Here is a 24,236-nt window from a genome sequence, read left to right as displayed (position 1 = left end):
ACACAATTACACTACTGAGTAGATTTGTATTGGAAGTTCTAGCTTACATGGATTCTGTGCTTGAGGCTAGGAAGAAAAAACATTGCCAAGATGTCCAACAACATTGTTATCAAGTTCTTACCTTTTCTCTGGAAAGTCTCTTTCCTTGTATTGGTAACTAAACCCAGAAGCAGTTGCTTATTTACCCAGGTACAGTTCTGTGTAAATGAAACATCTTTCCTTTTCTCCTAAGTAAATTAATACAATTGAGTTGAACTTGTTATTAACCCGAGAAGAGATTCTGCTGTATAATCGAACATTATTCTAACGTTACATTTGTTTTTTTTAATTCTGTAAATGATACTATATAAATAAATGCAAGTTTTACCTTTAGCAAACATAATTTGCTACATAATTTGGTGTAAACATAACACCATACATCAATTGAGGAGTGAACTTTAAGTAAGCTACGTATTACAAGGTTGTAAGAATGCAACAACATAAGGAAAATCTAATGTATCCAACCACTTACAAGTCTCTGGAGATACCCTCTAGCACCTTAATATATATTTAGTATTAATCTTCCCCAGGAGCAAGAATTCTGTTTGTGTGTTTATGTCTTTATACATATATGAAATGAATGCACACACATATACATATATGCACACACACATTTATGTTTTCATAATGTTCAGAAATTTAATTCTTCTTACAAAATAAACATTTGCTATTGGCTAATTTTGTAACAAGTTTTGGGGGTTTTTGTTTGTTTGTTTGTTTGTTTTAAACAGGTACAGTACTCTAAACTTTAAAATTGCACAGCACCAGAAGAGAGACACCTGCTTGGTGGATTTTGGAGGATATTTAATACCCTCTCAGTTCTCACATACACAAAAAAGGCACAAACCATACCGCGCGTTAACCTTATGAAAGAGTTTGAGGAAAAAGACCATATGCAAAGGAAAGCCCAAGAGTACCTATTCCTAAATATAATAAGCCCTATGCATGTTCAGGCTTAAACTTTAATGCTTCATACTAGTTTTATTAACTCATAACTGACTACTGCTGGGCATAGGGACCACTGTTCTAGCCTGTCAAGCTAGTGAATATGGAATGCATTGACATATGAAAAGAGACAGTAATAGAGAAAACTTCATTTAAACATTAATAAAGAAAATAAATGGCTATTATGTCAAGTAACATACACCTCATTCCTTGTCCAGAAGCCTTTCCTATCAATTTAGTTCAACTTTAGTAGCTACTGTTGTTTCTCCTTGTAGGTTCTGAGCTATACAAATGTAGTTTCCAGCATCTCTGGCTTCAAAATCCTCAACAAGAAGAACACTTTTTGAGATTCTTGTGGTATGTCCAGTTCCTCTGTTTATCAATCTCCAGAAGTTTTGGATAATCGCAGGTCTCTCAGACTGTTTAAAAGAAAAAAAAAAAACAAAACACAGCAACCAACCACCCACATACGAAAATATGTGATTCTGCAAAGTGTATTTAATGACACTACCCTCTTGAACCCTGAAGCAAGGGGTCAGATAGTAGGAGCCTATATCCAAAAGTCAGCCTTAAGTGAGGAAACTGAAGGTGTCTGGCAGTTACAGCAAACATTACTGCATTAAATATTGATGTACCAATAAGTTATGCCCCTCACTACAAGAAGGACATGGAGGTGCTGGAGCGTGTCCAGAGAAGGGCAACGAAGCTGGTGAAGGGCCTGGAGCACAAGCCTTATGAGGAGCGGCTGAGGGAACTGGGGGTGTTTAGTCTGGAGAAGAGGAGGCTGAGGGGAGACCTCATCGCGCTCTACAACTACCTGAAAGGAGGCTGTAGTGAGGTGGGTGTTGGTCTCTTCTCCCAAGTAACTAGCGATAGGACAAGAGGAAATGGCCTCAAGTTGTGCCAAGGGAGGTTTAGACTGGACATTAGGAGAAATTTCTTTACTGAAAGAGTGGTCAGGCCTTGGAACAGGCTGCCCAGGGAAGTGGTGGAATCACCATCCCTGGAAGTATTTAAAAGACGTGTAGATGAGGCGCTTAGAGACATGGTGTAGTGGGCATGGTGGTGTTGGGTTGATGGTTGGACTCGATGATCTTAGAGGTCTTTTCCAACCTTAATGATTCTATGATCCTATGCCAAATAAGGATAATGCAATGGCTCTTCCCTTCTAAGTGCCGGTACTGTATGTCTTTAGAGTGGTGATGGGCTGCCAAAGCTCTGCCTGGAGTATATGAATGAACTCAGTTGCAGTTGTGGGCACTTGCTAAGGCTGCACTTGGATACTTGATGAAATAGGTGAGGTATCTTGGGGGAGATGTCAGGATAGGTGTGTGAGCTCATTTCCAGACTTTCAGCATGTCTCAAAAAGGAAGGCAGCAGTGGTATGAGTTAGCTGACTAAGCTTTAGTGCAGAGAATAGCTTTAAATCATGTGTTGCAAACAAATTCCTTCTCCTCTAGTTTCAGAAACACTGTATTAGATAACATACAAGCAAATAGTAACAATTCACAAATGCTTCTAAATTAATCCTCACATTATGCTTTCCAAAATGTGTATGTAACTTCAAAGCCAAAAATACAAACAAGAATGTTTAGAAAGATGCTGTTTAGATTTTGTCGTTATATTTATAACATGCTTTTTTTTTTTCTCTTCTATAAGAGAATTCTCTGATGGACTGTTTATCAGGTCACACTCCCTGGCACCTCAGAAGTTTGCAAAGGACTGGATAAGAGAAACTGGCCCAAAGAGAGACTAAGGCAGTCTTTTTCCTTCAAAAAATCCATCATGCTAGTCAGCAGCTTTAATCATGTTGGATAAAACTGGTAAAGAGGTTTCTGCTTGGAAACCATCTCGTCTTGCTTCACAAAATAGATGGATTAGCCATTTACCAATAGTAAGCTTAAGCTAACAGTAGCAAAAGGATAAGTTAGACATTTATCTAGAGCCAAAGCTACAATCTTGCACTTGCAAAATGACCAGTACAGAAGCAGCTGCCAGTCTTCCTGAAGCTTAGGGATGAGTCACTGTGCAGTCAGGGAATGCCTAGGAAGCGGCAGGCATTTACAGCTAGCAAGAACTTTTTTGAAAAACTGGTAATCTCATCCAGAAATTCTTAACCCTTTAGAAGGAATCAAGCCACTTAGCAGAGCACTACCTCCTGTTCCCAGCCTGCAAATCAAGTGCTACCTACAATCAAGTACTACCACACACTTAATTCAAGCCTAAGTTAGTTCTTAAATATAGCAAGTGGAACTTCCCTGACCCTACTGAAAGTGAAGCTAAAGGCCATGTAAGGCAGATGCTATTTGCCTGGTTGGGCTCCTGCTAGCCCAGTTTTTCTCAAACTAATTGCCTTCTGCTTTGAAGCTAGTTTCAGGGAATCATATTAAGGAGTGGATCAGTATGCATTCACAGCAGGTGAATGAGCAAATGCAATTGTCAGGGAGTGGCAAGGGGAAAAAAAAAAACCTGAGTGAAAAAATGGTAAGGAGAGGTTAGTGACTACAGAGATGAGATGAGGGCCTCTCCAATGCAACGTACCTAGGAGCAAGCAGAGATTGAAGTGCTGCTTCTTCTCAGGGATCAAGTGGTAGGTGACAGCCCAGGTGCTGGGTGGGGAACAAAAAACTATCACTGATCTCCCTGCACTGAAAGCAGCAGCAATGAATGGAAACATCCAGTGAATCTTAGAACTTTGTCAGTCCTTTTTCTTGCACAAAAGAAGATGTATCTGACTAGCATCACTGATGGTCCTCCACCTTTTTCCTTTGCATTATGTGAATACTTCCTTAATAAATGTTAAGTCTCCAACAAGCATACAGTGTTTCTACTCTAACATTTACTTAATCATTTTGTTGGGGCAGAAACCCAAACACAACTCTTCCCTCCCTATCCCCAGGCACAGCTGGAGCCGAGACTGTTTACCCCAGTAACAGCACATAAGCACATCAGCCCTCTCCAGGGCAGATGCAGGCCACAGGCCAAAGTCTCTCTCAGCCCCCGCAGGTGGGTGCAGTGAGAGGCTGTAGTCCTCTGCTGATAGTGCACGTGCCCTGCACTGCATCCGCAGTATCCACAGCAAACAAGGGAGATAATTTGCATGTGTTTAGCTGTTTATATTCAGTGCTAGAGAGGCGTAACTGTAATGCACATGCCAGCACTGCATCAGGTGCTGTGAGACCACTGGAAGCAACTGGGACAACAACAGCCAGCAACCAGGCTTGGGCAGCCATTCAGCTGTGAAAGACATAAAAGTAGCAAGAGGTGGACAAGAGTCTAGAATTTAATTCCTTCAGTTGTTTGTTCTTAGTAACTACAGTTAGTTACAAGAGACATGAAATTGGGGTTTGCATTGCCAGTTATACAATCCAATAAAAAGATATCAAGGGAAGCTAAAAAAAAACCCCACACATAAAAAAAAAAACAGAAAACCATATCAATCAACAAAGCTAATGTGATGAGCAGGGGTATTTCTTCTCTTCCCCACCCAAGAGATTGAATCGTTATAAGACTGTCAGTTAAAGCCCCACCTTGAAGGACAGAGACACTGCCTTTTGTTAATGCACTCACTCAAAGTAATGCTAAGAGCTAAATTCAGAGGAAGACATTGGGCATTTAACTCAAAATTGCTATGCAGCTCCCCGAACTTGGAGGCACTTCGGTTTTCCGTAGCATTTTACTTTTTACTTCACTGACAGCTGCAAGTTCCTCTGCTCGTTTAGACATCTACCCCTTTCCTTCCTAACTTCAGATGGACACCAGAAACAGGAATTCTGCCAAACTCTTCCGATGCTCCATCCAGTAGTTACTCTTCAGATCACTTAATTCATGCTATCAGTACCAAGCCCCTCACCAAATGCAGTTGAGGTTGCCGTCATTTAACAGCCAGGATAGGGCAGGGAGGGGAAATTAATAATTGCTTACGAACTCTCAGACTTCAATAATCTCAACAGGAAAACTTATGACAAGCAGCAGCCAAAAAAAAAACAAACAAACAACACCAAACCAAAAACAAAAGAGGTGGAGGGGAGAGGAGGAAGTGAAAGAACGAACTAAAATCTAAGCAAGGACTAGAAACCTGGTTCTACATGCCCAGTGCCCTCACCAGCAGTTCAAATCCCTTTCGTGCTCACTTGCTCTCTCACTGTTTTTTCCCCTGAAATGGCATGCACCTTCCCATGACAGCAGAGTGCTACAGTCTCTATCTTAATGGCTACAGCAAATTTCTGGGGCTTTAGATTTGAATTTTCTCAAGCCTAGTAAGCACTGAACTCCAATCACTCACTTAAGCAATTACCTCTGCCATTAAATTACTTAATTCTACGCTGGCTCAGGGAGACCAGCGCTGATACAAGTACCTTTATTAGCAAGCTCTGCATCATCCTTTGACAACCCAGCACCAGGAGGGCTGGCAAATGGAATACAATGCAAACCCTCGGGTCCTAGAGGATCCCTTTCTTCTGGTGAAGGGTTCCATCTTCCAGCAGTCCTTCCTTTGCTCCTAGCCTGCTTAGGATAAACAGCAGTAGAGATGAGGCTGGTTAAGAAACAAGTCCCTACTGTAACTGGTTGGGGTGGGTAGAGGGAGAAGAAAGGGGACCATCAATGATGCTAGTCATATACACCTTATTTTGAGCAAGAAAAAGGACCAATGAAATTCTAAGATTCACTGGATGTTTCCAGTGGATTCTTTCAGATGAGGCTGGGCAGAAGCAGATTTCTGTGCTTCTGGATGTGGGCAACAATTAAGCTTAAAGATTCTGTGCTGCGATGATTCATGTGCCCGAGCCATGGAGATGGAAGGAGTATCAAATGCAGAGGCATCAGAGAGGCTTTGTGGCTTGCCCTAGAATAGCTTCCTGACGCTGGCTGGCTTTGACCCTGTCTGAGGCTTTTCTTTGTAAATGCTGCCAGAGGCCAAGTGTCTCTGGAATGGAAACCTGAGGGAGGAGTGAGCTTTGCTGAGCTTGATTTTTGCTAACATGGGTAGAGCTCTCCAGCTTCATTCCTGTGCTACTTCTAGGCTCTCAGGGAAAGATGGGCTGAAGTTCAAAAGGGACGTGCTGCCTCCTCCTGCCAGCATGCCTGAGCTAGCGAGAGGCAGAACACCACAGCCTGAAAGAATCTTTACTCCAAATCTAGACGCTGACTAGCATTCAAAGCATTGCCTTTAAGAAGAACAAACCATTTCAGCCAGGGCGTACATCTCTTACCTCTTGCCCTGGGTACCACCACCTGAAGTTCACATCTACATCTGGCTCCCCAAGGACTGTGCAGATTACATGAACGCTGTCACTGACTTCAGCTCTGTTTGATGACGCCGCAATTGTGGTTGAAGGCGGGCCCTTGGGAACTGACAGAAAGACAGTGTTTGGAAGCAGAAAATTAGTTTCTAAAGTTAAATACACTGATAAAACTTAAGAGTCAATTTTTGCCTCAGTTTGGTTAACGCAACAGGTGAGTGATGTACACCTGCAACTTTCCCCTCTACACTGGGAAATTGCTGGAATTTAAACCTACAAAGTTTTATCACATATACTTTTGATCAAGATTTTAGAACTCTGTGGTTACATTACTGATTTTACTTTTTTTTTTAAATTGTTTTCTAAACAATGTCAACAGAAGAAACAAGAGTCAGTATAAGCATATAGAAAACTGCGCCTTACCTTCCACATACAGTAGGTGATACTTGATGGAAATCTGAGGTGCCCCCTGTGACTCTGCTTTGCAATAGACAATACCTTTATGATCAGAAGTAGGATGCTGGTAGACAAAACCCTTCTTCACATCATAAATAATATCAGTTCCATCTGTTTCAATTTCTTCTGCTGGAAATTCCCTGTGTAGAGTTACTTTTGCTGAAGGAGTAGTAACACGGCATGGGATGACTGCAGGTTTATCTGGGTTCAGGTAGACAATCTCAAAATAACTGGGAGTAGGTACAAAAAGTTCCTCTTTATCTGTGCAGAAGAGTTGATATAGTTAGAATAATATTTACATCTTGGTTTGGCAGAAAGAAGAGAAAGTACATATGACAAGAGAAAATAGCTATGAGCAACATTAAAAATTATCCCAAAGCTTTTTGCTTTAAATACATACACAAAAGAAAGAACCCAGCTTTTCTAACCTGTGAGTATATATTTACATAGCTTGCATTAAAAACATTAAATCGAAAAGAAAAACAAAGTATTCTTCACTGGAATCAGATTTTTTTAATCTTAATAAAATCTTTGGAATTTCTTTTTAATAAGCTTCCAAATACTCCTCTGGATCTAATTCTGTTCACTCGCCCACTTTTAAAGGGTAACACACACAAAAAAACCACCACCACTGGTAGGATAAGCATTACTAGAAAGAGATATTCTTTGGAGCTACAGCCTTTTTATACATATGATTTTAGATAAAAAGTTTGATTTACTGCTCTAAGTAGCTGAAATATTTAGTGCTTTTAGAATGACAGTTAAAGAATATTTCCATATTTGGCATGCTTCTTAGAAATATGAAGCTGAAATTCCTCTTTCTAGCATAAGCATTTACATAATAATTTGACTGAAAAGTTTATTCCAGCCTTTCTAAAGGAATGTATCCTCAGAACATTAAGTACTTCTGATAAATGGCTCCTGCACAGTCTCATGGTCTAATTTAGCTCCAAAACCTATCACAAACAATCCTATCTTAGCATTTTGTACTGAAATATTTGCTAGCCAAGAATGCTTTAGCTCTAATCAGGCAGCAAAGGTTGTTTTACCATGCAGAATGTTTTCCCTGAGAAGAACAAATTAACCATTTGATTTCAGCTCTGATGTACAAAGTAGCAGTGAATGGTGCACAGTTACCTACTCTGACCCTATCCATGCAGTGTTAGGGCTACAGTCAACCTCAAGCTCTGTAGGACAACACATGTACTTAAGAGTGTTTTGCCTCTTAACATGCTATACAGACTCTTGGGAGAAACTGTGGCCTTACCAAGACCAATGAGGTCAAGATTTTTAAGTCAGTGCAGGTAACTGAAAGCGGGGTGGGGGGGACTCCATGTGGTCAACTGAATGCCAAGACAAAATGAACCTTCTGCACAGATTTATTTTCTTTATCACATTTTCAAAAACTAAACATTTTTTTATTCATTTTGTAGAAGATCCTCAGAACATGTGTTAGTATTTTCAAAGGTATTTGCTTTCCATTGCATTGTGCATGATTTTGGGTACACATTTAGCATAATCCACAGGAAAAATGGACTCATAAATCACACTAAGCAAGTAATTTTCTGCTCACCAGCACTGTCTTCCTTAACACTCACTAAAAAAAGATGAATATTGTGGAAGAAGAATCTTGACAGTGAAATCGCTGATGTAGTTTATTCCTGTCTTACTAGCAAACATATTTCCATGAATAATCCCCCAGTGAGTTAATTACCTGTGAAAAAGATGTATGTTGAACCTGTTTTAGTCTCATCCTTCCTGCATTTGTTACCATTGCACAGCTGAAGCCAGCAGCTATATTCACCTGTGTCTGCTGCAGTAGAATTTTCGAGGATCAGCTGACTGTACCTGTCAAGCTGCTTTATACTGGGGAGAAGAAAAACAAAAGGCACAGACAAGTACAGATGTATTTCCTCGTACATTTCTGTCAGCTCACTTCTACTTTTGATTTTTTTATTCCTACTCTGCAACTGACACACTTTTCACTTTCAGAGCTATGTTGCAACTTCCCCTTTTGCTCCAGCAAAGATGTGCTTACATGAGTAGTTTTATTGACTTCGACTACACATGAGCGCTTGCAAACTTTTGTCTTGTACAGTTCATTCTTGGATTCCTTTCAGTCCCCATTTTGAAACTATGTTCATCTACGTTTTGTCTCAGTTTGTCCACGTACATCCCATATTTTCATGCTCCAAGTCAACCTGCATGCATCTCAGTCCTTTTTTGATACCATTAACTGTAGCACTGCTGCAATAGAATATAACAAAGGTGATTCAGGAGTAGTAAGTAGCAGGTACTTTAGTAAGAATTTGTTTGATGACTTATGCCTGCTTTCAGTGTGAACACTTTCCCATCTTTAATGTACTGGTTCAAGTTTCCGCTTGCAAACACCATCATAAAGAGCTTCTATCTCAGCTTGGATTTGTTCTGCAAGTCAGTCATTTTTCTATTGCCTACTCCTCTGCCCTAAGCCACCTCACTGACATCCTCTCATTGGAGTTTCCTCATCACCCCTCAGCTATTTCAGAGCATGACCCTGCAAACTGCTGGAGGTGTACTGGCAGTGTTATCACGTAACTACACAAAACTCAGCCTGTGTGATTATTTCAGACTTGATTGGCTTTTTCCTGCTTCTCCTGAATCCCCCAGATAGATCTCTCCGTGGATTGACATTTGGAAATGTGAAAATACTTACAAATATGTAGATATATATGTAGATACTGACAATGTCTCTAAGGGTCCAAGGTCCTATCTATGAAATTCAGCAGCTACAATCTCATCTTGCTCTTTTTTTATTTTAAGGTTTGCTTTCCTGGCTCTTTCTTGCAGACAGATGGTGTTATAGTTGACAGTCTGCTATGTTGCCTTCTGATGGATTGCAAAAGCAATGGTCCAACAGTACCAGTTCTCAGGGAACCCTGTCAGGACAGCCATGTGGCAGTACTGATGCACTCCACTGCTGCGCTGACCCTTAAAAATGTTATTTTCAACCACCTGCCTTTACATGATAGCACATCCAGAACACAAAGGTTTCCTGCTTTCCTTTGCAGGACATCGAGTTACAAGGTCATTTCTCCTCTAACCAAGTCAGGAGAGATTTCTCCAGTTTTAGGCATTTGATAGCGAACTTTTTTTCAGTGTTTCAAACGAGGTCTGGACAAATACGCAGCTTGCACGAAGTCTGAACAGCTCCCATACTCTTATTCAACTGTGGGTTCTCCGAATATTTATTATCCTCCTATTTCTTCTTATTAATGTGGCAGTTATTCTGTAAGGCTGATGTGTGACTGAATAATTTATTTCTGGGGTTAGCATGCTTTGAAGAAATTCTTACCCTCTAAAACACCTTGTCACTGTGTAACAGCAGTACTATAGACACGCCTGCCTATACTGTATGCTCCGTTTTGCTTATGTCTCCATTGCAGGCAGAATAACTGCTTAAACAGAGAGGCCACCACTTCCAGCTACACACACTTCCTGAAATTTCTGACACTCCCTAGGTGTCTGCTAGCAGTCTGCACTACTACCAGCGATCACAAGCCACGGTTCATGTAACCCAACGTTCGGCCTCCAGCCAAGGCCAGTAGCTTAGAAATCAAAAACACACCAAATAGACAACCCAAACAGGGCTAACTGAGAATTATCTTTTCTATTAAGGCCCTCAGACACCCTTAGTACACTCACCCACAGGGGGCAGTTTTGAGGCCTGCCTAAGGAAACAGGCAAGTCACATTTCCTACCCGCTAACGCACTTGTCCTACACGACCTCGACTGATTCCACTTTTTTGAATCGTGCAATTATGGAGTAGTAGCATTTTCATTTTTAATATACATATTACCTTACATTATAAATTATCTTCAGTTTTTGGATAAGGTTTGAGAGATTTCTATTCGTGCAAGAGATCCTGTTGTGTATCATACCCAACAAGAAGAAAAGAGAAATCCAAAACATGTCCTACTCTGTATTATGATTTTTTATTATTATTATTTAGTTTCACAGTTCACATTTCATAGGTTACATGACTACATCAGCATAAAATGTTTTGCAAGTATCCAGTACTAAATGTCAAGATTACAGAGAAACTACTATGCCAGAACATTTTTGCCTCTAACCGTGAATGCAGACACTGAACTATATCTCGAAATCCCAACAGACAGAAAAATAAGGTCAGAGTTAATTAATTATTGTAAAGCGTGTTCTACTTCACTGAGAACAAGCTATCCAGTAATCAATGGAAATAGCCTGGCGAGGTAGTCATCCACAAACATGCACTAACAAAACCTGGCAACTGAGAGGGGAAGTGTTCAAAATTGTGACATGACCGTATTAAGCAGACAAAACAGGCCACATAAAGTAAGTTACAAATGGTAAACCCTGCAGCTGACCAGTATTTCCAGGATAACTTTTATTTCATTACTATTTTAGATACTGGGAAATCTGACTCAAAAGCCAAAACTTTGCTGAGCTCTACATATCACAAAGTAAAAACGTTGTATATACAAACATTTCAAGACTGTTTAAAGAAACTAGGAAACTACTCCAAAATCTTATTCCATACATTCATCTTATTAAGCTTTAGTTATCTGAAGTTCAAAAGATCTTTGCCAGAAAAACCATGCCAAGTTTAGAAGCTAAAAAAAAAAAGAGATATAAAAAGACAAAAAGACAGCGTACATAGCATCACTCAAAGAGCATCTAGCAAACTCCTCTTAAGCAGCTGCATTCACACTGACAAAAGAGAGCTTATCTCAAATACAAGCTCACTAGGAGAGGAACATAACATCTTACTGTTTAACACAAGAAAAAAATCCCTAGCTTTCAGACTTCAGAGCACATGGAACAAAATGAAATTCAGTTATACACATGAGCAAAACAATGTCCCACTAAGCCAGCAGGAGCCTGCCTTCACTGAAAGCAGTCTAATTCTGCCCTCTACAACATAGTTTCCTCAATACTTGCGAGAGTGCTCCTTTCCATCCACCCCCTGCACAAACAAATGTGCATGTGATGCATGCCCAGCTCTCTGCCCCAGCTTTTTCCACTGGAGCAGTTCCGTTTCACATGAGTTTATTTATCAGAAAAAGTTCTGTGATAAATACAGCTGGTTTTCAGCAAGCGAGAGAGCCATGCTCCAAGTCAGGCAGAGCAGAGACTATGTGAAGTTAGATTGCCTTCATCTTGAGCAGCTTTTTGCTATAAAGCATAAGAAAGGGAAAATGTGCTTGCCCTTATTTTTCTTTCATCCCCCTCAGTTTTTGATCTTTCTCGTACATTGTAGATCCAGTTTCTGGATGAGCCTACAGTCATTAACTTGTTATGCAGAGTCTTACGAAACAGCATTCCAGCCCTTCTGTTCTGGAGGTGCACGAGCTACTTTTGACCATTAACACTGCCAAGATTGTTGGCCAGTTCAGCCAGTACACAAAATTTTCAGACAAAAAGTTCTCTGCAGGGTGTATTTATGCTGCACAAGGCAAGAGAGTGTAACAGATATAAGCTAGTCCTGAAGCAAGCTGGTATATGTCCTGAACTCGGGAGCCAAGTTTGCATGATTCTAGCTTTCTCGCCAGAGTTGCACTGCTTGCTACAGTCGCTAAAGCTAAGTAAATAATTTCAGTGTGTACTGTTATTTACTCCAGTTAGGATAGTGGAAAGAGAAGATTTCTCCTCTGGCTCAACAAGAAACAGCCAAAGAGTCCTCCTCCTCCTTTCACTCAGCGTCTTTCCCTCCCCCCATATGATAATTTTAGCATATGTTAACAGCTACAGACCTATTAAAAACTGAGACTCTCCCTACAGCAAGCAAAAATATTTTATTTACCAGGTCGTAAAGCATACCTAGAAAGACAAACTCAAAGAAAGCACAGCCACTAATACTACAGAAATGGCTTTTCTAATTATAATCTCTTCCTTCTTAGAAAAGCCATATTGTCCTCCAGGCTGCTGTATTCTCCTCACCATATGGGTGAGTTAAAAACTTGATAAACATGGCATGGAGACAAAACATCTGGCTTTTATCCCTACTTCTTTTTGCAACCACCCATAGGAAGTACATTACGTGGATGCTAAATTTAACTAGTTGCAAACCAAAACACCCTCTTCCCCCAGAACTAGAGACAGGAAACAGAACGCAGCGAGCATGCATCTTCAGCGTCAGCTCCTGGCCTGGACCTCTGCTGTTAACAAACCCTCCGACCAACTGAGCTACAAATGCCCTCACTAAGGGCATTTGAGAACCCTAAGGTCTCTTCTGCCTCCCATAATTGCAATCCTGTTAGATGCTGCGGTCCTTAAAGCCTCCTCTTGTAGCAGCTGGAGTTAGAGGATGTTAGCAGTTCCCAGGAGATGTAAAACACCTTGCTTATTGTTAAAATTCCCACCAGACCAATTGAATTTGTACAACCCTCCTATTATTCAAAGAAAAAACAGGAATTGGATGCCTGAGCATCTGTTGCTGTAGGGACAAACAAATGAACAAAAGAATGGTAGTCATTAGTCCCCAGCAACTGCATGGACCTCATCGCAATTGCCCCTCCTCCTCACTTATCCTCTGGGCCCGGCAACCCGCTCCTTCTTCACCTTCCATTACCTCCTCAGACCCCAACCACTCCACCTCTGCTGCTGCCACCAACTCTGGTTTGCGCCAGTGCCCCAACTCCAGCAAGACCAGCATGGAAATCCAAGGTAAAAAAGCCCAGCCCAGTTAATTAGCTTGGGTTTCACTCCACACCCCACTAATTGGCAATAAAGGGATTACCTTATACTTGGTCTTTAAGCACTCAAAAAATGTTAGAAGATACTGGACATACATCTATCTAGATGCCTGGAGGAAAAGGACCTGGGGGTGCTGATTGACAGCCGGCTGAACATGAGTCGGCAGTGTGCCCAGGTGGCCAAGAAGGCCAATGGCATCCTGGCCTGTATTAGGAATAGTGTGGCCAGCAGGATTAGGGAGGTGATCGTGCCCCTGTACTCGGCACTGGTGAGGCCGCACCTCGAATCCTGTGTTCAGTTTTGGGCCCCTCACTACAAGAAGGACATGGAGGTGCTGGAGCGTGTCCAGAGGAGGGCAACGAAGCTGGTGAAGGGCCTGGAGCACAAGTCTTGTGAGGAGCGGATGAGGGAACTGGGGTTGTTTAGTCTGGAGAAGAGGAGGCTGAGGGGAGACCTCATCGCGCTCTACAACTACCTGAAAGGAGGCTGTAGTGAGGTGGGTGTTGGTCTCTTCTCCCAAGTAACTAGCGATAGGACGAGAGGAAATGGCCTCAAGTTGTGCCAAGGGAGGTTTAGATTGGACATTAGGAGAAATTTCTTTACTGAAAGAGTGGTCAGGCCTTGGAACAGGCTGCCCAGGGAAGTGGTTGAGTCACCATCTTTGGAAGTATTTAAAAGACGTGTAGATGAGGCGCTTAGGGACATGGTTTAGTGGACATGGTGTGTTGGGTTGACGGTTGGACTCGATCTCAGAGGTCTTTTCCAACCTGTATGATTCTATGATTCTATGATTCAACAATTTTTGTGGTAGGTTACTTGCTAATAATTCTTCTGATTTTCCCCCTTTTACCCTATATTCAGCATTTTGTTTTAAAATAATGAGTGTAATATATTCGTAAAATTTTAAAATTTGCCTATTGTAGTTGGCGTTTGGTGCATAGTCTTTTGTATGCCGTGATGAAGACCTAAGCTCCTCTTGAAAGATGATAACACTGTTAATAACCTTCTCTGCTGCCAGTTCACTTACAAACACTACCAACTGAGCTAAATAAATAACATGCTGTCTTTATGATATTTCCAGTTAAATTCAATCAAAGCTTTCTAAAGTCACAGAATATAAATTTCATATTTCACATTCTATAAAGCAGTTTTTGCTTCATATGCATCTATTAGCGCTACAGCAAAGGTCTTGAAATAATTACCAAAGTCATGCTACGAATGTGATGAAAATATAACTGTGCAAGATTCTGTGGTCAATGCCTCCATAAATTATTACTATTCTGTGACTCTTAAGTGTGCTACTAATCTATGTTTTCAATTTCTCTAGTTAATTATAGGATCTTCTGCTTACATTTAAAATTGTTGATTAAGTCTAATTCAGCCTTACTGCTTCAACAACTTATTTCAAAATAATTTTTCTAAAGCGAGGATCATTATTTTTCAATATAGACCCTTAAATATAAGCCTAACATACTTCTAAAAGAAAATATTTAGGCAAGTTATATCCACCCAGCCAAAATGTTTTATAGCATTTATTTGGTGTGATGTTATTAACTTCTGTTATACGGTTAAAATATTACAAATAGTGTGAACCTGAGTGAGAACAGAAAGGTAAATTGCTGAGGCACCAGAATCCTAAACTATTTCAAACTACAAAATGCCAAACTCCTCAGTTAGGAAACGCGTATCTTTTTTTCCCCAAACTACCTTAAAGTCTTGTATTTTGTCCCATGTGCATCACTAGAAAAGTACTTATTTTTGCAAGAGAGGAATAGACAGTCAAACAAATAATGAAAAAGCATTCAGATTCCTCTCCAAAAACTGTGAATACTTGCCTTGCCTTCTTCAGTGCCAGATGCTAATACTCAGATAACATAACCTGGAGGTCTACAGGACCAAATCATGCCAGCAACCTATTTGCAAATGCACAAAACTAAGATACACTTGAAAACGACAACCACCACTACACACACGCGCGCGCTCCCTGTTGATATTATTTTGCACATTCAGCTTTGGCTTGCTGGAATGCCAGGTCTGTATTGCAGCTGATAAACGCCACCTACTGGAATAAATCCAGATAAAACATTATTTCTTGCAAAAGAAAAAGCAGTGGTTGTTTAAATCGGCCACAAGATCTTTTGAGAGATATTGCTACGATAAGCCCTCAGTAGAAATAGGCTTGGTGCTGTAACTCACTGACAGAAGCCTTGCAGTAGCTACAGAGGTTTATTCAACCAGTGTAGTTCTTGAACTCCTCAGCCATCAGGGGACAAGCAAATAAGCACTCAGAGAAGAACTGGCTCACGAATTTCAGAAGGGTATGCTAGAGATCACAGTGTATAACTGCCAACCTTCAACACTCCTCTTTGAAAAGAGAAGTGGAAAGAAGAAGAATGTATCTGAAAAATTAATTAACTGGGAGTGATTTTAAGGTAGCATCATCATACCTGTAAATAAGTGAAATGGATCACAGAGATTCAGATAACCTCAGGTTTTCCCCCCAAAATGAAAAACAGCTTACCTGAGTCTGGAGTCTTTAAAGGTGTCTAAGTATGAAGGATAGTTCCAAGTAACATTACTCCCCTTACATCTCAGTTCTATGCTTTGTCCTGCAGACAGGCTTAAAGTGGCAGCTAGTTTCTGGAAACGACCTTTATCCATCACCTGTGTCAGTATGGACTGGGACTTCAAAGAGGAGTCAACAGATTCTCTCTCCTTCATTTTGGGGGTTTTGGGTTTTATTTTTTTGTTGACAGGCTTAATTTTGTTTTCCCCAGGTTCTTTTGGACGCTTACTCTTTGCAGGCTGTCCAATAACTAGTAAAATAAAGAAAAGAAGGCAATGTTACTGATTAGAAAAAGGTTATATAGTCTTCTTGGAAAAAAAAAAAAATCTTCCTTATTATCACAGAGAATAACTAAAGTTTTGTTCTTCCTATAAAGGATTCATAACAATGATTAAGAGGTAATTTCCATAAGTTTTTGAAGTCTCTGGCATGACCTGTTTTCCCGGGGAAAAAGGAAAAAAAAAAAAAAAGAGAGAGCTCTCAACAACATGTGGAAAATCTATACTTACAGTTCACATAAAAAACCAAATATGTAAGGTATGAGAACATTAAAAATGGGAAGGGAAAGAAATACAGCATTTCTATCTCCAGTTACTTTTGTCATTTCTACCTCATGTCATTACCAATTAGTACGCAATGCTACACAAGTTCTCCATCTTCATAAGGATGTCACACACCCATCAATTTTGCATAACCTTTTCAAACACCATGTTACCATAAGAAAAACCAGCAAGTGTGGAACTTCATGACGATTTATAAAATACTGATAGTGATGCAGTTTTCTTCTTTTACAGTAAGCACTGTGAAAATACAAATGGCACTTAAGTCACTTGAAGGTAGTATTTAATTCATCACTTATTTGTAACAGCCATTTATCTTGACAGTCCAGATGAAAACAGAACCTTATTTAGAGGCAAATAGTAAGAGATTTCATTACCTGTTAGAGACAACAAGGATGCCCAGCTGCCTTTAAAAACAAAGCAAAGGAAACAGAAAGGAAAAGCGAGGTGTCTCAAACGCAAAAAAAAAAAAAAAAAAAAAAAAAAAATCAAGATATGCCCACTTTAACTGACAGCAGGAAGCACAGATCTTTTGTGAGATGAGCCTAAAACTGCGCTCCCGAGACACCAAAAACTCCACTAACTGTGCTTGACAGCTAATTCACATTGAACACAGCTTTTCCACATGAAAATGCTGGGGTATTTTATTGTACAGCTCCCTCTGGAATTAAAACTAGCCCTGCTGTATACTGAGTTAGCATGAATTAAAATTGGTACTGGCTGCAGTATGAACAGCAGCACTTCCAGACTCCTAGCATTGCTGGCTCCGCACACCCCGGCTGGACACCTTGCACTGCTTCAGCCTTCCACTTCTCCAAGTCCAGGCTGATGTACACCACATCTCTTAAATGGCACAGAGCCTTGTGAGCACAAATTTAAAAACCAGGAAATTCAATCTGAACATAAGAAAACGCTTTTTACTGCTAGGGTGCTCAAGCACGGGCACAGGTTGCCTAGAGAGGTTGTGGAGTATCCATCCATGGAGATATTCAAAACCCAACTGGACACGGTCCTAGGCAACCTGCCCTAGGCGGCCCTGCTTGAGCACGGGGTTGGACTGGATGATCCCAAGAGGTCTCTTCCAACCTCAGCCATTCTGAGACTCCGTGATCTCAGCACGCAGAGTAAGGCTGCCTGTATAGGAGCATTTGCCTTCTGGTCTCACACCAACTGGAAAATAAACTGTCAGACGAACGTCTTGGTTTGTATTTTGAACTCTTTTGGACTCTTGCGTAATAAGAATAATTTTTTTTGAGAGGCACACATCTAGTTACTAAGATACATCCCTCCCCCACCACACAGACAAACATTTTTCCCAGTTCTACATTATGAGCATTGGTGAAGTTGATTGCAATTCCTCACTACCTTAAAATAAGCCACAAAGTGAAGAGATCAAATAGAAATGCCTTCCAAAGATCACGACATTTTAAGGTAAAGAGTAACATCTTATAGTTTCTGGAAGAGAGAGTGAAATAATTATTTATGCTTCTTCCAATTTTTCTTTGCACCTGTGATGCCCCTGGCCATGCAAAATTGACAGACTTGGGGGAATGATGATAACAAAAGAGAATTTCAGAGAAGTGGTTGCTGCCTCCCATGGAAGACCATGAAGCAGGGTTTTTCTAGTTACTCAGAGCGCATTACCCAAGCAAGTGACACTGCATATATTACAGGGGCAAACTGTTGGTGCAGGAGCACTTTTTCAGATTCAAATTTCTTTTAAGTCTCAGGTGTATATCATCAAATCACAGCACTTAAACACTGTTCATGTTGTTGACTTTCTTTAAAGCCAATTATTCTGGCAGATTAATGAGACGTCCTCTAATGATTCTCCCCATAGAGAAAGATTGTGTCTTGGAACCTGTTATTACAGTGCTCAGTAGGATACTGCACTCAAGTTTCTGATATGCTTATCATGTCACCATTTTCCATTAAAACCTCCCTATACACCTCCATAGTGAACATGGGAGCACACAAATAATTAAGTTTTCAAGTTTTACTTTCTGTAGGTGTTCTTTCTTATCCCCCGTTCCTACCAGCCTTACAAAGTTTGCAGCCATCTCTCCCTGCCCCACTCCAGCACATGAGAAGAAAAGGATTTATGGCTGGTTTTATCCCTTTTTGCAAGCTATTTCTCACACTCTTTTTGTCTGCCTTATTCTGCTTTTTATATTTAACCCATATGTGAGTTAATGAGCCTCCTCATCTTATGTAATTCCCCCTTCCGAAATTAAACACGTCAGTCGTTTCTTTGGCTTTTATTATTCCTGCAAGAATATTAAAACTACAGTCTCGCTGTTCTAAAGCAACATCTGAATCCAATTACCTGAGCACTGCTCCGGATCAAGTCAAGAACTGCTGCTTTTCTCGGGCGTTCTCCGAGTAGCGGCTCTAAGAAGTCATTTGTGGCATCTAAACAATTGCACTTGGCGTCACACCCCAACGTGTGTGATCCAACCTACGCAAGGATAAGTAATTCTTCCCTTTGCTTTTCTATCCAGTCCTTGCTACCCCTCTGATTTTCCTTAACAGAGCAGTCATTCCCTCCATCACGTTGGGTGGTCAGTAACCAGGTTGTTTGTTCTCTACAGGGCTGGTATTTCGGTCCAGATGACTTTCACTGACAAAACCCTCCAGCAACCAGGTTTGACACTAAAGCTTTCTTCAACACATACTGCCACATCTCCCTTGGGTCGAGCTATTCCATCTTTCCTGTGTAATTTGTGCCCTAGTATTAGAAGGTCCTGCTGACAGGCCTGACAAGTCTTTTGGATAAGCATTCCCATTTCAAACCAGGCATCCGCTGTTGTACTTTCCAGATTTGTCTGTAGAAGCACACAAGCTTTGGTCCAGCCACCCTTTTCCCCCCCCTCCAAACCCTACTCAAATAGGACTATTTGTTCAAAATACTCTTTGCCATTTCCACTACGTTCTGCCAACCTCAATATCGATACTTGTTCGAAGGCACACGGTTCTTAAAACCTCACCCCAAGGAAATGCATCATCCCAAACTGTATGCTCTTCCACATCTGACACTCTGCCTTTAAGAAACTGTTAAAGACTCCCCTATGAAAGCTTTTCAATTTTAAGTGCCAGAAGCCTGGTTTTGATTTTCTCTAGATGAAGTTTTTCCTCTGTGTACAAGCTCCCTCTGTTCCACGTTTCTGTAGTTCCCAGTGAGTCTGAACAATTTCCTCCTATACCACACTCCTAGCTACACAGTGAGACTCTTGTCTGCCTGACCTTGTATTTCCCTGCAGGTGACAGCAGGGGCATTTCAGGAAACAGCATCAGAGGAGCTTTTATCTTCCTACACAGAAAACCTAGTTTTGCCTCTCTGCTGCACCTCCCCGAGAGGTGAGTTTCGAAGCAAGCCATGACCACGCTCCTCCCCAACACTCCCTATAAGTCTGTCCAGGTATCTACTGACACCACCACTTCTGCACCTCACAATCCTGCCTTCTCTCATCGCTGAATCTGTATGCCCAATAACTAAATTAACTGGTACAGTAGTCTTTCACCTAAGATAAAGAGGACACAGTCAAATCCCTCCAGGAACACAGAACCCACCACACAGATTCCCCCATTTCCTTATCCAAACTGCAAGACTTTCCCAGGGAAGGGAACAAACTCAAGTAGCCCATTTATGCAAGTACATGAATATGCCATGTTTGGGATACTTTACTGTCTCACTAGATTTATGCACAGAGCCCGCATTCTTTTAATCCAGCAATAGCACTTCTTATTTAAAAAAAAAATTAAGACTTAATAGAAAAATATTCATTGAGAAAACTCCTTTCTACCTCTGATCAGCTCCTAATGTCAGTTCTAAGATGCACTGTACTCATTTCCTCTGCAACAGTACATTCAGGGTCCCTACTAACTCATCATGCAGAAGCAGGAGACTATGCATCGATACATCACAGAAATACACCATGCAGCACTTCTGTTCCTGGTTCACAGTATTTGCCTCATCCTATCCTTTAATGTTTGTCTGCCCCTTGTTCTCACAGATGTTACACACACAACAATCCCCAAATGAGCGTTAGTCACATAATGCTAAAAAGCATCCAGTTTTGACTTGAGACATCACCTATATCCACATGCACATCTTGGCGACATCAACTCTCATTAACACTGATGAATTCTTCCTTGAAAAAAAAAAATAAATCAAGTGTAAGGTTACCATAAAGAATAATTCTTAACCACCAGGATTAAGATGAGAGGGAAGAGTCTGTGTGATCACAACTAACATAACAAAACAGGTTGGACACATCTCTAGCTGCGGTGCTTCAAATGAAAAGTTAATCATCCAAACACTCATACAGACAATACAGGGTGACACATCAACACTCATACGGACAATCTGGAGGGACATATTTCACTGTTCATAAACTAATATAAGATAAATTAGGAAGGCTATTTTGAAATCACAATGTCTACATTGGGACTTATACCTCTAGCTTTAGACAAGGAACTGTCATTAAATATGCCTGGTTACTTTCCCCTGGCTAAGCTTCTGGATGACATAGCGTGAAGTACCCAGTCAAACCTCAGTATCAACCAGACAAACTAAGAAAAACATAGGCCTGGGAAATCTTTTGCCCAAGTTACAACTCATTTCTCATTCTGTGTTTTTATTGTCTATTTCTCAAACAGAAAACACTTTTCTTGATGTGGTAGTGCACACCCACAGACGGATCTTTCAGCAGAAATCCTCTCCTGCCACCACGCTGGTCCAGAGTACAATTCCTTTGCACGTAGTCATAAGAAAAATTGGGCTGGAAAGGACTTCTGGAAGTCCCTTCCCGCCCCCGTTCAGTTGCTCAGAGCCTTGTCCAGTTGAGCTCCGACGATCCCAAAGGCTGGAGAGTCTACAGCCTCCCCTGACAACTTCTTTCAGTGCTGAACAGCTCTCAGAGTGAAGCATTTTTTTATGTTCTTACAAGAATTTTTTCTTTACGACCTCCTGGGCCACTTGTGGTTACTGCCTCTTTGCCTTTCACCATGCACCTCGGAGCCTGGCTCCGGTTTCTCTACAAACCCTTCCACGGGCTACACAGGCCTTGTTCCCCAAGCCCTTCCATGGTGGAAAAACGAAATTTTGTTTGTTTGTTTCTTCTGAAGACGTTTTAGTAAGTTTATTCACATTTTGCAAGAGGGAAACAGCCTCTCTTTTGCCCAGTTAAAGTCTATATAAGCCAAAGATTGGTTGTGAATGTCCCTTCCCAGTCAAAAACTTGCCTCTTTCCCCACCAAGACTTCATCACAACCTGAAACTGAATTACGAGTAAAGTTCGGTCCTCTCTACAAAGAACAACTGTGCACAAAGAAAAAAAAATTTTTTTCCCAAACCCGAGCACCCCGTCCAGCACTGACCCGCCCCCGGCCGCGGCACGGGCATTTCAGCGCGGACTTAAACGCCGACCCTAAAGAGAAAGGGCGGCGGGGGCCCGCTGCTGTTGCCGCAAACGCCTCTCCCCAAAACCCCAGCACGGACTGAAAACACATGTTCGGTCTCCGGCGGAAAGCCTCGGCAGCTCGCTGGCCGCAGACCAAGAGAGCAACCCGCCTTCCCTCCGCCTCTGCCCGGCGGGACGGGAGCCCCGCCGCCCCCGAGATGGCTCCCGGCCCTGCCCCGGGGGCTGTCATGGCGGGGGGGGCAGAGGCGGGGGGGCGGCCGCGGGCACCCGCCGCCGGCTTCGCAGGGCAGGGGCGGCCGCGCTGAGGGCGGGGGAGGCGGCCCAGCAGCAAGGAAAGCCCGCCGGCGGCTCGCAAAGCGGGGGAACCCGGCGGGGCGGCGAAGCTGAGGGCGGCGGGGGTCGCGGCTCACCGTGCGGCAGCGTTTCCTGCAGCAGCAGCAGGCTGAGGAGCACCCAGAGCCGCATGGCGGGAGCGGCCGGGACGCTGGGCTGAGACGGGGCGGGCGCGGCGACGGCGGCGGGGGGCGGCCCCGCGGCGCTTCGGCGGGCCGCGGCGCGGGGAGGAGCCGGCCGGCGCCGGGGCTCCCTGCCCGGGGCTCCCCGCCGGGGGAAGGCGCGTCGCGGCTGTGCTGCCGCTCCCGCCGCCCCCCGCGCTTCTTCGCTGAGGGAGGGAAGACCCGCGACGCCTCAGAGGCGGCCCGGCCGGGTGGGTGTCTGCCGCGGGTCGCGCCGGTCAGGGCACCTGCTGCGGCGCTTCACCGCTCAGGCGGGGAAGACTTCGGCTCCTTGTGTCTGGCCCGAACTCCTCCCTTGCGGCTCCATCTCCTCCGCAGCTCCTCACCGCGGGGTTGAGGAGGGCGGCAGGGGCCCCCCGGCAGCGCAGGCCCAGCGCACTCACACGGGACTCCGCGTTCAGAACGGGAACGGAGCTGCAACCCAAATAATCTCGACCTCAGGGACACCTGTGGAAGTTTATTGCTTGAATTAGCTCGTCGGTGACAGCTGCCCGTTGCCATACGTGGCTTTGCGCGGGTGCAAGCCGTTGGTTGCCTTTGGGCCCGTAGCGGGATCCACAGAGGGAGGCAGGAGCAGAGCAGAGTGTGAGCGCCGTGCGGGTTATATATCGCAGGTGACCCTACGGATGGACATCGGGCACAGGTCAGTGTTGGCCTAAGACAGCAAAAGTGCATTTTTAAGTCAAACTACTGCACTCATTGCAGCCTGCCACAGCAAAGAGATTCCCAAAAGCCTGCTCAGGAAAAACTACCTCACAGTGGAAAAATAGAGGACATACCTATGTGTTGGTATCTGGGGCTTCATAGCCCATGACACAGTCTTCATGTATGACTGATGCCTGTGTGAAGCGCATCGAGAAGGTGCAGGTATCTCTTCATTGCTAAAAGAGGAACATGGTAAACTTAAAGTTTGCTGCGTGTATGTTTATGCCCGCACTGATCTGTCAAAAGCTGTTTCTTTGAAATCTGAGGGGAGGGGAAAATATGACTGGAGGGGCCACAAAGGTAGATGCAGGGCAAGGTGAAGACATTGGAATAGGAGGAGGAAAAATAATGGCTGTCAGAGGTCACAGGCAGACCCCGTAGTAGAGAAGGCCACAGTTCAGTGTGAATCAGGATAAAGTAAATGGGGAATGATGTCCCTGGCGACAGCTCCAGGGCCGTAGTAGATGTAGAGAGTAGAGAAGAGAGTAGAGCATTTACAAATCTTAAAGGAAATCTAGGCTTTGTCTGCATCCATAAAAAAAAATTAGAAGGGATATACATAATGCTCCCCTGCCCTCATAAATACATATACATGCAGAGTTCGGAGACCTGCTTGCATGAGCCTGCTCCAATACGTCACCCCTGGGGTATATGGTTAGCGGTAAAGCAGCCAGTAGGGCCCACGTGCGGAGTAAGATGATTAAATTTCATGATCTCTTTTTCATTCTACAGCCCTATTACAGTTCTTAGGGGTTTTATGCAATGACCTGAGTATACATCAGCATATCCTAAACATTTCGTCTATTACTTGTAACAAGTTAAGAAAAATGGTATTTTTGTTGCTGCAGGGTTTTTTAAAAGTCTAAGATTATTTCCTCCTTTAAACAGTTAGAATACCACCGAGTATTATATTCTGAAAAGGTTATTGGTCTTTATTTTAAAGGAAATTAATCTCAGAGATAACTCAGAAAAGATGTATAATGTAAACTGCAAATTTGCATTGGAAATAGCCACAGCTCTTGCTTCTGATGCAGAGTGGGTTTTTTTCTATCATCTGCAAAACTGCCAG

At 42.6% G+C, this 24,236-nt stretch overlaps 1 protein-coding gene across 1 annotated transcript; it reads right to left on the bottom strand.

Moving 5' to 3' along the window:
• Positions 1 to 744: 744 nt before the first annotated feature.
• On the bottom strand, positions 745 to 22,502 carry PDGFRL (platelet derived growth factor receptor like). Its single transcript, XM_075149180.1, has 6 exons — positions 22,358 to 22,502; positions 15,920 to 16,214; positions 8,398 to 8,549; positions 6,651 to 6,944; positions 6,198 to 6,337; positions 745 to 1,403 (listed from the first exon to the last, which is right to left on the bottom strand). Exons 1-6 carry the CDS (start codon positions 22,410 to 22,412, stop codon positions 1,215 to 1,217), a joined length of 1,125 nt encoding a protein of 374 aa, XP_075005281.1. The 5' UTR covers positions 22,413 to 22,502; the 3' UTR covers positions 745 to 1,214.
• Positions 22,503 to 24,236: the final 1,734 nt, after the last annotated feature.

This window comes from Calonectris borealis, chromosome 4 (genome assembly GCF_964195595.1).
Source record: "Calonectris borealis chromosome 4, bCalBor7.hap1.2, whole genome shotgun sequence".
In the NCBI taxonomy this organism is placed as follows: Eukaryota; Metazoa; Chordata; class Aves; order Procellariiformes; family Procellariidae; genus Calonectris; species Calonectris borealis.
This window is presented reverse-complemented; position numbering and strand designations above follow the sequence as displayed.